The 15,172-nt window shown below is 41.9% G+C and overlaps 1 protein-coding gene across 1 annotated transcript in view; it reads left to right on the forward strand.

Moving 5' to 3' along the window:
• lrrc75a (leucine rich repeat containing 75A) overlaps positions 1–15,035 on the forward strand; it is a 59,586-nt gene extending 44,551 nt beyond the window's left edge. Inside the window, exons 4-5 of the mRNA XM_069147412.1 lie at positions 8,510–8,783; positions 9,344–15,035. Coding sequence (XP_069003513.1) covers positions 8,510–8,783; positions 9,344–9,955 — 886 coding nt within the window. The 3' untranslated portion in view covers positions 9,956–15,035. The remainder of the gene's footprint in view (positions 1–8,509; positions 8,784–9,343) is intronic.
• The last annotated feature ends 137 nt before the right edge of the window (positions 15,036–15,172 follow it).

Below are 15,172 nucleotides of genomic sequence, written 5' to 3' on the forward strand. Positions count from 1 at the left end.
TGAAGTTCGGATTTTGGCCGGTGCCATCTTGCTAGTCCCGAACAGTTTGGAGCAGGAAGTGACCATATTTGGACGAGCTGGGGGGGGTGAGCGAGTGGTGGATCCGACTCGCTCTGATTGGAAACCCGCCGATACTACGACCCGCCCACCGATAGCTGTAACCTGACTGCACCACAGGCCTGTCAATCAAACAGACACGCCCCCAAAAACACAGCTTTTTGAAGCTTATTTTATAATTAATAACGGGATTATTTTCAGATGGACGGCCAGAAAACTAATAAGAAGGAGCGACTTTAGCTCACAAAACTGAAATAACTTATTGAGTTCGAATTTCATGAGAGAAGTTGAATATCTAATATTTATGTACTTTCTTTAAAGTAGGTTTTTCAAGTCAGGATTTTTACTCAATGTAGTATTTTACATGATTGTATTGGTACTTGTACTTAAGCAAATGGTCTGAATATTTCATCCACCACTGTGAAAACCACCTGCATATAATCTGCATCCCAGCCCTCATTTATAAACATGTCATGTCTAAAGAAGAGGCTGCTGGTTCACCTGGATCCACCTTCTTAGTCTTTTTTAGGAAACAAGTGGGTGGTTTCAGATCTCAGAGAAAGGAATTACGCAGAGAAAGGAGTGCGTGTGACGTGGATCTGTGGAAATAAATATGGGCGATATGGCTGGACAGCTCGTATTGAGAGGTGCAGTCGGGTGGAGGCAGACACAGACACGATGATGCAGGGATGGAGGTGAAAGACAGTTAATCCTCACGCCGAAGACAAGCCGAGGCAGTAGTGGCATTTTTCTGAGATGCGATCTGAATTCTAGGCAACGACGACATCCCGGTGTCTTAATACAGGCTTCATTTCTGTAGAAAAGTAGAGGAGTAGCTTATGACTCATAGGATATTATCATGTTGATGTGAAAATTAGAGGTACAAAGGTCATCAAAATATCAGCACGGGAACGTTGGGTTCCAAATACATTTCTGCTCATTTTTCAGCCATCTGTGCTTTGATTGTAACCGAATCAGAGTCGTTCTCAGTCAGGCCAGACGCCTCTCGCACAGGAAACACAAAAAATGTCACAGAGTTACAAGAGGAGGTAAAGGGCTGCACCACTGATTTTAAATGCTTACATATTCCATGACTGCCAGTCATTTCCCAAAGCATGCAGCCTTATTTTAACTTTTGTAATATTTTGCAGCCTTGTTTAAATTTTGGAAATAAAATGTTATGGAGGTACGCTCACCATAATATTCAGTGTATAACAGCCTTTTGTCCTGGAACTAATTTCCATGACGGAGAGATCATCCGTAACGTGGACTCACTTCAACATTAATGTTCTCTTTACACGTTAAAGCGTCAGTAATAGTGATCAAATAAGTGGTGTAATGTAACAAAGTAATAACACTTTTTTACAGTATTTTTGGGGGAATATCTGTACTTGCTAGCTCGTTGTGACTACCTCATAATAACTGAATACAATTAATCCTGCTTTTCACTTGTAGCCCCAGTTCAGCAGGTGTTACAGTGTTGCTGTAAAATAATAAACTTCATAGTTTTCAAAACACTAACCACTTGCTTTTTTTTTATTATTTACTTGTAATTTAAGCACTTGAGTCCATTTGAAAAATACTTTTAATTCTTAAATACAGTAAATATCAGACAACTTTTGACTTTCATTCAAGTAATTCTCTATTATCTGACTTTAACTTTTACTTCAGTTATTTTCTGGTAAGATATCTGTACTTTTACTCAAGTGTTTATACACCAATGCGGAACATATGAGTACTTTTACAAGAACTTGTAATAGTTCTCCACTTTTACTTCAGTAAACTTTTGAATGCAGGAGTTTGATTTGTCCTGCTATACCGTGGTAGAACCTGACCTAACTATTACTGCTAAAACACTGATGTATTATTTACAAAGTTACAATGTGAGTGATGTTATTGTCCGTGTATACCTCTGATGTCATATCCCCGGCCCTCCGTCCCACCATCTCCCTCGTTGTGTTCCACACAGAGGCGGAGGAGCTCAGCTGGAAGTGGGAGAGTGTCTCTGTCTCTGGAGCGTGGGATTCTGGTCTGAAGCCAAACACATCATGAGCTCTCTCAGAGTCTCATCTGCTTTTTATTTGCACACGACAAGTCTTCCCTTTTTGTTTATTGCTTTAAAGTGAGGAGGGCAGAGTGGTGTTGGAAGCTCTGCTGTGTATAGTGACAGAAGTGGGGGACCGGTGAACCATGGGAAAGTCCTCTAGAAACAGTTTTTCCATGCTGATGACATATGGGATACAATGCAGTGATTGAAGATAGCTGTCAAGTTGAGATGTGTGTAAATAGACTTTTCTGGAATCGGGTTAAACTAAATGTTTTTCTGTTTTCTGTTGAGTGCAGAAAAACATTCCCTTCGGACAGACGGAGGTGGGAGGGCCAGCCGAGCGTGGGAGGAGAATATGGAGTGAAATGATTATCAGTGGTCTCAAACCACGTGTAATGGGGAGACGAGGGCATCTCTGCACCAGCTGTGTTCACTAATTAGCACACTTTCACTCAGAGAGGAGGAGGCGGGCTGCTGTGCAGAGTTGAGTTGGTGCACAAAGCTCCAGGGCGGCTGTGGGAAGTGGTTTGGGACCACTTACTCAGACAGTGAGGGCCAGCCTCATCAGCCTCAAGGTGCTTTTCTCGTTCATTTGCATTTACTTTCCAGTGATTTCTTAATCCAAAATACAAATTGACTCTTTATTATCAGAAAATGGCTGACATGGATGTACAAGCAGCTGAGCTGCCTGTTACTCATATTGTCAACAAATGAAATAGAACAATCAGTCACCCTTGTGAAGGTTAGTGCTGTTCCAAGTGCTTTATATAAGCTTGTAATGAGACAATAAAACATTTTAAATCTCAAAAAACAGTCAAAATAAAAATGGACTAAATAAAAAAACGGTGTCTTCTAAAATATATCTGAAAAGAGCATCAGTTGGTAGTTTATTACAAGGGGACTCAGCCACATAAAGCTGTTTGTCTTCAATCAATCAATAAATTCATTATTTTATTGAACATGACAGAAAAAAATATATATAAAATGTAATAAAAGCAAATTAACACAAAAAGAAACATAATTTGCATAAGACTATAACAACAGCCAAATGAAAAGGCTAGAAATCATGTTCAAAACAGATGGGAAGAAGTTCAACAACTTTTCTAGTTCTACATCCTTGTATTGTTGAATTGTTGGGTTTCTCTGTATAATGTTGTAAAGTCTTGCTGTAAGGACTTTAATGTGTTAAGTGCCATGAAATAACCTGTGTTGTGATTTGGTGCTATATAAATAAAAATTGAATTGAATTGCTAATCATAGATGTGATCAAAAAAGAAATGAAAAGAAAGAAACAGCATAGCTGTGGAAAAACATGCTGTGTTACGGGGGGAAATGTGTAGATTATGAAAGGCCCAAGAATTGATCCTTAAAGTTAATTTGCAGTAGTCGGAGCAATGATCAGCTGCTATGAAGATAAGAGCCAAACACGTTTATAAATGTGGTCTCATTAAAAGAATCAAAAGATCACTAGATCAGATCACTAAGTACCAAAACTAACTACGTCTTATAGTCCAACAGCTCCCAATATTTCCTGACATCTCTGTCCATACTCAGAAGATATGTGTGCTGTATAATGTGCTGTTCATCAGGCTGCTTTATGCTAATGAAGATCTGAGTGATACAACATTTGCCACAAGTCACAGCCCATTAGTGGATCTTTAACTTCATAAATGTACCATTTAATTTTATAGTTACATTTAATTTAATTAAAGTATCATAATTTCTTAAAAGAGCCCTGTAGATACTAGCAAACATTACTCACACAGGAGTAAATAGTGCATCTGTTGGGGAATATTTTTAACAGCAGATTAACACATTTGCTGGACTGAGCGAATGGTAGATGGTTCTGGGAAACTGTCAGGCTTTAGCTAAAGATAGGATACTTGTTATTAGCATCAGCTCACTGTCGTTTTGAATGGGATTCCTTGATAATAAGACAAACATAGCATATTAATAGATGTAATCTTTGAAGCTTGTGCTCACCGACACAACCTGCCCAGCACCAAACAGCCAAGTTAGAAACTAGATGGTGACCAAAGTGGAGCATCTGGCAGCTAAAGAAACATTTATGTTTCTCAGGATTTGAGTTGAATAAACCAACGTAATTACATCACTGCTTTTATTGTACAGTTTGGTTTGACACTCAACAAATATAGTACAGAGTCGTTAACCACTAAAGCAGTATGTTTTGCAGCAGCTTTCCATTAGTAATCTGAGCTATCTATCTCACTTAGACACAAATGTTGGTTTATTTTCACTAAATTTAGACTTCTTTTCCTCGAGTTCCTGTCCTGACCATAAATGTCTTCAGAAACCCCAACTAGTGTTTTGTTTTGCTCACATTTGAACTCGAGATGTACTGAAAGTAATTGCAGAACAAATTGCAGAGACGTGTGGAGATCCCCTGAGATCCCAGACTTTCCAGAGCTCTTACAGACAACTCTTCAAATCCCATCAGAGAGCCAAATGCCAGTGATGTCCGTCATGTCTCCACCAGAGGCTGAAAAATACAGCTGCTCAGTGTTTATTAGAGAGTTTGAGATACTGGCAGCATCTCATTCTAATATTTTCATTTTGATATTTAGAGCCTTATTTAAGGTGTTCAGAGTGAGATCCAAAGATATCTGACTGCAAACCAATGCTTTGCTTTGTGGCTAAATTCAAGCAAATAAATTCAGTCACTAAAAGATGACCATTGTCTTTAAAGAAAATAATACTAATAATAGGTTTGTTAATTTGTCAGTCTTGATGTTAAAGGGTAAAGTTTAAAGGGCTGCGTGATTGTCTAAAAGTCAAAACACAACATATCCATCACACCCTCTTCACCACGGCTGCTGTCACACCGCTCATCCGACTGCTGCTGCTGCTGTCAGCGTTTCAGCCGCCACCTGTAGTCGTCGCTGTCTTCCCTCCCGACACCCCGCTGACCTGAGGTCAACATTTCTTTGAGTGATGATGTCCGAGCCCACAAAGGAAACTGTCCCAGATTATGGGCATGAATCATCTGTCCAATGTCCAATAAGAAAAATGGTAAATATTGTGTAGTTGTAGATTCTTAAAAGTGAGAATAATGCTCTGTTGTAATTTTCATATCTCGGAGCGTAAAGGAACATTTTTCACTGGATAAATGGATAAAACATATAAAATAAAAATTATTTCCTACTTAAGACTTTGCATTTTGTTATACTGTCTCAAGTGGACCTCTTACACACAGTGAAAGAGACAAAACCGTATTGTGCATGGATCATCTCTAGACCAATGCTGTGTTCAAATGGAGAATTTATGTCCTATGAACACTCATTGTTTTGAGTGCATAAGTCCGTTCACACTGTCAAGTACAGAAACATGCAGTTCACTACAAGTACCTGGATGATGCACATAAAAATGGCCAAAACTGAAGTGTGAAACTCTGGACACTTTCCAACCTAAACGGTCGCCATCTTGGCTCCGTAGAGGAAGGGGGCGGGGCCACCGACGAAAAGAATTTTCAAATTAAGTCTTCTGAGGAAGCTGCAGCTGTTCCTGAACACTGAAGTGTTTATTTGTTTTATTGAGTAGCACCATACTGCTGCTGGACAGAAGTCATCAGTGTGTTTATTGAGGGCCGAGAAACACGTTGATTTCTGGGTAAAATAATTAAAGCTGTAGATATGTTGGCAGGAGATGCATTCACAGGCTCCGGTTATTTCTGGTCAGTGCAGAACGTCAGTGTGCGGTTTGAGACAACACTTCCCTTTTTAGAGATAGAGATCTGGCTCTTTCTCCTTTTCTATCGTCGAACCATTGTTCAGTTTGATCCAGACCGAGACCACCTCTTTGAGTCCAGACGATAGTCCGATGCACCTTTCATACCTGCTAGTTTGGTTTAATGTCTGGTAAAAGCACCTTAACTCCCAACATCTAAACACGGTAATGCTAAAATGACCCAGCTACAAACATCAGCACCCTCCACCAATCTTAACCGACACTGGGAGATTTACAGCAATTTTTTTGAGCCCCTTCATATCAAACCAGAACCCAGTGACAGGAGGCTGAGTGAGTAAAACATTTTTGGAGAGCTAAATGTGACCCACGCTCACTGCTCTGCTTTGGGCTGCTCTGGCCTAGATTCCTGTAAAGTCCCTCCGGTATGTGAGTAGATAAATATATTCAGTTAACAGATGATAACAGTTGAATCCCACAGTCGCTTGTATCCCATTAAACCTCGGGCCTCGGCAGTCGCTGGGGGAACAGATTGACCACCATCTTGTTCATCTTAAATCAAGCATCCTTTCTTGAACTGTGTCTCCCACAACCTCACGTCCATGTGTGTGTAGTTTGAGGGTGATAACTGGCCTTCATCTCCATCTCCGCTGTGTATTGTTTTCATTTCTAAGCTCAAAAAAATTCAATTTATTATCTCCCAGACCCCAGATCCGCCCTTTGTGCTCGACTCCTATAATTCTCGGCCAAATCCAGGCGCCCCACTGGGATTATTTTTAGCTCAGACTGTCCGCTTGGAGAGTATATGGCTTTGAATGTTTGCTGTTCGACGGCCATCTTTTTTTATCCCCCAAACTTCACTTTGTTAAGCCCTAAATCCCCTCAGCGTCTCTCTGTCTCTGTCTGTGTCCCCAGAGGTCCCTTTAGTTGCACTGTACTCTTCATACAGTTTCCATTCGCTTCCGATGTACAATGTCTACCTGGCTTCATGCAGTGTGGACATTTTATTTCCTCCCTCTTCGCTGGCAGATGCTGCTGGTCTGTCTTTTCGATTGATGTTTCTGATATACCTTCATCTTTAAAAACTTCTTATAACTTCGACAAAAAAAAATGCTGATTTCGAAAGCTACTAGCTTATTTTTTTAGTTTCAACCAGATGCACCAGTCTGATCAGCATCAGGACTCATAATCAAGCATAAAATACAATTTCCTCATCAGAGACTGCTCATGTAGTTATTAGTATCACAGTAACTCTGGCCCAGCCTGCTATTATCAGACCCAAATCCAGTTTGTGTATATATGGGTCATCCTCTATGGGGAATCGTTTCCCGTAGTTGTATCCTAATGGGTGTTGATAGTTAGCCCGGCTGCACCGACAGTGGCTCACAGCTGTGATAACAATCAGGTAGCCCCTCCTTCACTGTGATTGGACGGCTGGTGACAGTGACGAGCGCAACTAAGGTGAAAGAAAGCGTTGAACGTTCAGCGCTCAACACAGAATAATCCCTCAACACAGAATAATCCCTCAACACCTCGTCACACTGCTGGCGCTCAATAAAAACAACTTTGCTGATGTGCTGTGCTTTGGTGGACGGTAGGTAGTTACAGCGGTGGCAGAGCGTCGTCCGGTTTCGGCGCAAGCTGATTGGTTAAAATTAATGCGAGAGCTACGCCGATGAAGTTCTGCAAACGATTTTCTACGGAGGGGGCCGGTCCCATATTCACGGAGTGGAAATGAGGCAGTGAAATCGGGTCGGGTTCGCTCCAGGTGAGTCGACCTCAGGTAACTTTTGAAACTTTTGGAGCAGCCAATCGAGCTTGACCACCATATGAGTCAAAACTCTTCCACCGCTGCAGTTACATTCAGAGAAAAATGCTTGACTTCAGTGTCATCATACTTAGCCACACCCACTGGCCACCGGTTGGTCAGCTCTTCAGAGTGGCTATGCATATGTGAGCAGGGTTTCCAGACTGTAAACACAGTGAAGAAAACTGAAGCAGAGCAATAGTCCAGCCAGACTAGCTTTGGCATGATGTTACCTTAGATTTAGTTCCTCAGTTAGATTTATACAGATTTGACTTTAAATAGAGCAAAAATAGAGCACAAAGCTTCTAACTGTAACCTGTTAGCACTGCCAACAGCAGCAAAGACAAGAAAGTGCATTTTATGATACCCAGCTTGAACTATGTGCTGCATCAAGCTGCAACATTTTAGGGTCAGATAAAAAGTGGATACATGAACCTTTACAAGCATAAAAACAGAGGAACATTTAAGTTCAGTCCAGTAGTGAAGGAAACCGTTGTTCAAAGCGTTGTGTGCTGAATTCTTCACAGGGAATAAATTACAGCAAATAGGATGCAAACATGGAAACAGAAACATTCCCATGTTGCCGCGCTGAGAAGCATGAAGTTGCACGTTTTATACGATCAGTGGTGTTGCAGTATGTCGGATGTTATTGCACAGAATTATTATGTGCACCTAGTGGTATGGAACGAGTCGCCACTGAAAGGGTTTGTGCAGCACAATAATTCGATATTCTGACAATTCAAGGCAATTACCTCTTGGCATTTTTTGATGAATTATCTACAAACTGAAAATGAAACCGTCTCAGCCGAATCAAATACATAACTGACTCAAAATGTCAGTCACGGCCTTCGGTACGTCGTGCTGCCTCTAATATTTTCTCATTCGCCTGTCTCCAGTCTGAAGGCGGTGCTGTCGACCCCTCCCTCCAGCGGGGCGTTGGATCTTTCCGGCATTCCTCTGACGGCTCGGGACATGGAGCGCCTATGTGCGCACCTCCAGCGCCACGCGTCCACCGTGCTCAGCTTGGAGCTGGGCTTCACCGAGCTGACGGATGAGGCTTTCTTCCTGCTCCTGCCGACGCTGGCCGCGCTGCCGCACCTGGAGACCCTGGCGCTGAACGGAAACAGGCTGACCAGAGCTGTTCTGAAGGAGCTGACTGACGCTCTGAAGGTTGGAAAGTCCCTTCTCTTTTTAATATTTTTTACATAATCTGTTACATATAGTAGAAGCAAATTTCACAAACACATGAGGAAACAACAACGCATTGTCAGGATGTTGTTCTTTATGCTCATCGCCAATGCTCAGCACTAACAATGACCCGTCGATAGCTCCCGAAGCTTTCTCAGGTTCTAACCAAGCGGCAACCGGGTAGTGACGTCGCCCGTTGGTTTGTGAACAGCCGTTCTGAAGCCGAGAGTTCAGATTTCTGCCGGCACCATTAGTAGACAGAGATTCTCATCACATTTGACCAAAATACAATATTAAGGTCATGGTCTCCTCTTGGAAAACAATGGCTTTTTCATTATAGGTAATCTAGTTACTTTTTACAGCCTACCCAATCTTTAAACCACCTGATGGCAAGTGTTGTCCCTCTGGCTAAAAGAATCCCTGACAATTTGAGCTTAAAGTGTATAAAGACTTTTAACAGTGATCTAATTTCTTTGATGTGTTTTGAGATAATAAAGATCCTCATCATCCTGTTTTCGTTATTATTTGTTTCTATTCTCTAGGATCCAGGTAGTTTCCCCAGCGTGACCTGGATTGACCTGGGCAACAATGTGGACATCTTCTCGCTGCCGCAGCCCTTCCTAGTCAGCCTGAGGAAGCGCTGTCCCAAGCAGGGCAACCTGCCCACCATCCTGGAGTTCGGAGAGAGCCAGGCCAGCGACCCCCCCGAAAGGCTGAGGGGTCTCGGGGAAGAGGAAGAAACGGACGACGCCAACCGGACGGAGAGCATGGGCGAGCTCCGGTCAGAGGTGGAGGAGGAGCTGGACGGAGAGATGGAGATCGAGGAGATGATGGAGGAGCTGCTGGACTTTGACAGGGAGGCCCAGGGGAAGGATGACGAAGAAGAGAGCATGTGGACGGTAGGGGAGCAGAGGAAAGGAGGGTGGAGGAGGAAGGGGAAGCAAGAGGAGGAGGCGGAGGAAGAGAAGGAGCTGCAGAGGAGAGCGCAGCGGCCCGGGAAGAGGCCCGGGATGGTGGCCGAGGACGAGGACGACACGCAGAGCCGCTCCTCCCGCATGTCCTGCTCCAGCCAATCTCAACACTCTTCTGGAGCGGTGGAGCCAATGAGAGTGGAGGAGGACGACTTGACCGACCAATCGGACCATTTGACCTGATTGCTGCTCCCTGTTACGCTCAAATTTCCCTTCCTGTGTCCAGTCCCATGTGGAAGGTAGCAAGGGAAGTCTGCTGGTTACTGAGCGCGCCTGAAGAGGCTGCAGTGTTGCATGGAATCCATAAGAACACGCAGCTCTGTACTCCCTCCACTGATGTGATTTGTGATCCGGCACCGCAGCCGTCAGATACCGACAGTGACCTCTGAACCCAGGTGACTGCAACGTGAGATGCCGATCCCCAACAGGACGTGTGTTTAATCATAACTGTCTGTCGTTACGAATAGACTGAGGATATTTATGCATAGAATAGACGGATCAATTATGTCACATGAGGCTTTTATGTACAGAATGTTCATCTTTATTCAGGTCCTTCCTCCTTGTACTCCTGGTGATACCTCCATGTGCCTGTAACACGTCTCGTTACTGGTTAAAAGTGTGTGATAAAAGAAATACCAGAAAATATTTAAAAAGAAAAAGAAAAAGGATGCACACAAACTAGTCAGGGCCCCACAAACCTTTTGAAAAACCTTTTTTGCCAAAACCTTGAAGAAGAGATGCATAAAATCTCTCCTTCCCACAAACGTCGACAGCGAGCCAGATGGATCGAAGGATGGATGGGAATCGAAAGTCAATGGGAATCGTTTGCTGCTGAACAGATGCACCGTGTTTTAATGGAAAAGAAGTGCGGCGGAGACAAAATTAGCCAATTGAAACAACCGATGAAGGATCAACACAGCTAAGGCCTGATGCTTGTTAGAAAACTGAGTGAGAACAGTTAAAAGCTTCCTGTTTCAGAAGGGTGGTGTCTATGTACAGAGGACAGATGTGATAATTGAAATGCTATGTGTCCCAAAGCAAAGTGCTGAAATATTTAGCAGCTTTTTTCCTCATAATCCAGGTCATGTTTCACTCCATGGTACTGTATACTAGAGGGCAACACATGCTTACAGTGCTGTGTTTATATATGGGCTGCTGCTATGATCGCATTCACGCAGTCCACTGGGTTACAACAAATTATATCTTTCTGCAGTATGTACAGTAACTCTCACCCGGCTTCCGCTTCCCCTCCATGTGTCACTTGTAGTCCACACAGAGCTTTAGCAAATTAAGTGTACAGTATAAATAAAAACAGTTTGTTTTTATCTGTCCAGGGGCGACTGTTTAGATTGTAGATGACTAAAAGAGAGATACACTCGGTTCAAGTACTCACGCTTGTTATTTTCGTGGTCTGGAATAGTAATATTTGAGTACAAGAATAACCCTTCAAAGCTGAGTAAGAGCTGAACCAGACTATTCATTTGTTCTATTAGAAATGGCAAGTTTTTTTTTGTCATGGAAAGGAAGACTGAATTTAGTTGCAGAATATCAACTGGTATGAAAGGAAACCTAAGAGCAGTTAAAAATTGATAAATGCAAATATATTTATTTCTAGACGGTCGCCCCAGGCGCTAATACCTTCACCTCTGGAGCTGTTAATGTGCATGGCATAAAAAATGAAGGCTCTTTGTGATGTTTCAGAGGCTTTGCAGTTGCATCACAAATTTGTGTAAACCCAGCTGGTTCCATGATGGCTGAATGGAACAAAGCCTAAATACAGGGGGTGTACAAAATAACAGAAACAGGACAGTAACAACGTCAAAAATGTGGAATTCACGACACCGGTGTTCGTGAATATTTTAAAGGGCCTTTGAGAAGTCTGAGAAAATAAATCTGCGAACTGGATGTGGAGAATGAATATACAATGCTGAGTTGGATTAGAAACAATTGGATCCCGTGTCTTTGGAGCTTGACGCATGCTCACAGGTTAGGTTGAAAATATTCATTATAGCCTCGCATATTTCCCAGTGAAAGATTTTTACTCACCTTTCATCAAAGCTAAAATCCCTTTTAACATCTTAATGAATATCGACCTGGCTCAGTATAAAGGACTCTGAAGATCTGTGAGTTCTTTACAAGTAAGCTAATTAAATTATGCCATTTTAAAAAGTGCTTCAATCAAACTCAATATGAGTCCGTGCATTCTTCTTCCTTGAGAAAACCTGGTGCCTACGTTACCCACAATGCAACCTGACCACCAACCGGTGAGTCAGAGATTCAGGAAGCTTTAAGCAGCTAATGGAGCTGCTAGCCCCGATCAGCATATGAGTAGCAGGCTACAGATGTCTGGTAAACTCAGTTTTTATTATTATTGTCCTTTTCAGATTGGTAGTCTTCAAACCCATCTAATGCTCGAGTGTAATCACTTGGGGCAACTTGTCAGAGTTCATGAAGGGCCCTAAGACCTGTAAACAGAACACTGGTGTGTAAAATCATCAGAGCTTCCCTTTAAAGTAATAATCTTGAAGATTTTCATTTAGATAAATGTCACAAAGTCAATATCACAGAATGAGGTGACACAATGGCAATTAAGCATAGACACTTCTACAAACTTATGAATCGTATTTCCAAAAAGAATGCACATCACATATCTTTCTCAGTTTTATTTCAGCTGCATCATTACTATAAACCCAATATGTACAATTATAATCGAGTTAAATGAAGTACTTTTATAATTATTTTAATTTAAATTGTATGTAATATTGTTATAATAAAGTTCAAGTAGGTTTTATAGTGTTGATGTAGTTGCTGCTTCCACTCAGACAACAGCAGTTAGCTATTTGCTGTTATGGACGAACAGCACTGTTACACGTTAGGTTGTATTCACTGTGAGCGAGAAACTGCTGACTCCGGTTCACTTTGTTCATGCGCCAAAACTGCTAGCTGTTACTGCATTGGCTTAGTGTAAGTGGTAAATGAAAGATTAAATTATTAACCAGAGTATCTACTTAAAAAAAAAAATTAAAATAAAGAATCCCGACACTGAAGTGAAGGGTGGGCCGAGCTAAGTCAAATAAATGACATCACACCAATAAATCACAGCTGCAGTTATTGTTTATCCCTGCAGGTGTCGCCAAAGAGAACGAAACAGACCTTCGAGATTGTTGCCTGAATATTCAGCAGAAGTTTGAAAGCAAGACGAGCAACCTGTTAAACGTAATCTACAACATTTTAAATCTTCATCCTGAGACCTCATAGGGAATTCAGCAATTTAGCATAAGCAAAAGGAAATTATATTTATGGCTGTCCAGTAAAAACGTGTGACCTTCCCTCTGTCTGGTTATAAGTACAGGAATTGAGAAAATTGAATGTGGTCGGCGGTAGCAACATGACACTTTGTGTATCCTGCCAAAGCCTTTAATTTACCCTCCAGTCCACAATGTGACGGCGTGTCAGTGTGATGCTTCACCGCACCTCAGCTTGAAAGTAAAGAGGTAGGTTTGAGGCGGATGGGTGAATAACAGCTGATTTATGGCCAAAACAAAAAAATCAGAATTCAAGTCTGTGAAAAAGTAACATCAATTTCTGTGTCGAAATCTTGTTTTTTAACCAGGTAGTTTTGGTGCCTAACCCTAACCGTGGGGTTTGACTGAGACGCCAAGGGAGTTTGTGCTGTAAATTCGCAAAAGGAAGAAGAAGAGGCAATAGAAAGCAGTGTCAAATTAGGTGTCGCACTCTTTCCAAATCGCATGCTTTTTCCTTTTACTTAAAATAATGCACTACGGATCACGACAGATATGACTAAGAGGGTCGAAGTTCAAGGCGCATTTTTATGACGAAGTGGTACATCCCAATTGTACGCATACTGCATGCAATGTACTTTGTAAAGGTAGCTGCAGTTACTACTGAAAGTGAGAAGAAAAAGTCTGCGATTCGGAGTGACGCTAAACTGTGATATCGACACGGTGTCCTCTAGTGGTCTGGAGGGTGCATTACATGCTTTGGTGAAATCCCCCATTGCTGCATCGCAAACATGTCACCTGGAAGCTTTCCACAAGGCAAACAGCTCCCTTTCATCCCATTAATACAAACCAGCCTGCAGGATTTCAGCAGCATTGCACTTAAAGCTAATTACAGAGAGAAACATCCCTTTAATCTACTTTTAACATACGCTAGTATTGCATTGTCCCTTCGAAATCCGTTTTACAAACAGCTCATCATACTGAACCCTTTAAACAAAGGCAGATGGCTTGTGATGCTGAAGTGAAACAGGAGACGGTAGTCCTTAAAAACCACAAGAGGTTTGTTTTTTTTGTAGCAAGCTACTCCGTTGAAGGGTGTCAAATGTCGATTGTTGTAGAGTAAGTTCAGATTGTGATGATGTCATCAACTGATGACCGGCCTTGTATACAGTCAGTGGTTTGGACCCAGTTCTTGGCGTCTTAACTCTTGAGGAAGCTTATTATTCTCAGGTTTACTGTGACAGGTCTGCGACTGACTGCAGAGAGCGGAGATCAGAAGTACGTGTACATGTTTGTAATGAGCTGAAGCCATGCACTTATCGTGCTTTTATGTGAAGGTCATGGCAAATCAAAGGAGAGAGATCACAACTGAAATTAGATTGATATATCCTCACGGAGGCAGGCTTTTAAATTGAAACCTTTGATCCAGAAAATGTGATAATATAAAGATAGCTAAAGATTTGGTCGGCCTGTTAGTATCAGAAAACCTCACACAGTAGCCAGCTTTACTTTGTTCACTGAAATTCTGTGTTAATAGTCAAATACAAAGTGTAGCCACATGTTTATTTTGTGGTGATTTCCTCTCCCAGAATGCTCTCTGCTCGTCACCGCAGACTAGATGATCCGTCCTTCCATGTTATATGGACTTACAGAGCAGGAGGGGCTATCAATGCTTTAAGTGACCTGAGGATACAAAAAGACTGTGTATGTGTTGCTCACGAACCGTGCTGAATAACTGAGGTGTAAAAACAAACATGTGAATCTGAAGGCATAAGTGTCTGTGGCCTCGGATCTTTTCTCTCTCCGTGTTTTCTTCTTCTCTATGTATTCCTAAATCTAAAGTACAGCTCTTTATTTTTCTCTGTACATTTTCTCCCCCTTTTCCTCAAAGCTACAGTATTTTATTTCCATGACACTTTATGAAGTTGAGAAGAATACTCATTTAAATTCAGGATAAGATTGAAGAGTATTTTCTGTTTTGTCATGGATCTTACCAATAAATTGTACAATAGGAAAATAAATCCTGCCTTTATCTTACTTCTGTGCTTGAATGTTAAGACTGCTTGAGATCTGTTATCCAAAGATCTGAGCTGTAGGTGTAAGCTACTTACAGTGTGGGCACCCAGAGAGCAGCAGCATTACACAGACCTTAATATGA

The sequence above is a fragment of the Embiotoca jacksoni genome, unplaced genomic scaffold, assembly GCF_022577435.1.
Source record: "Embiotoca jacksoni isolate LCO1_2020_lvr unplaced genomic scaffold, fEmbJac1.0.p SCAF_14, whole genome shotgun sequence".
In the NCBI taxonomy this organism is placed as follows: Eukaryota; Metazoa; Chordata; class Actinopteri; family Embiotocidae; genus Embiotoca; species Embiotoca jacksoni.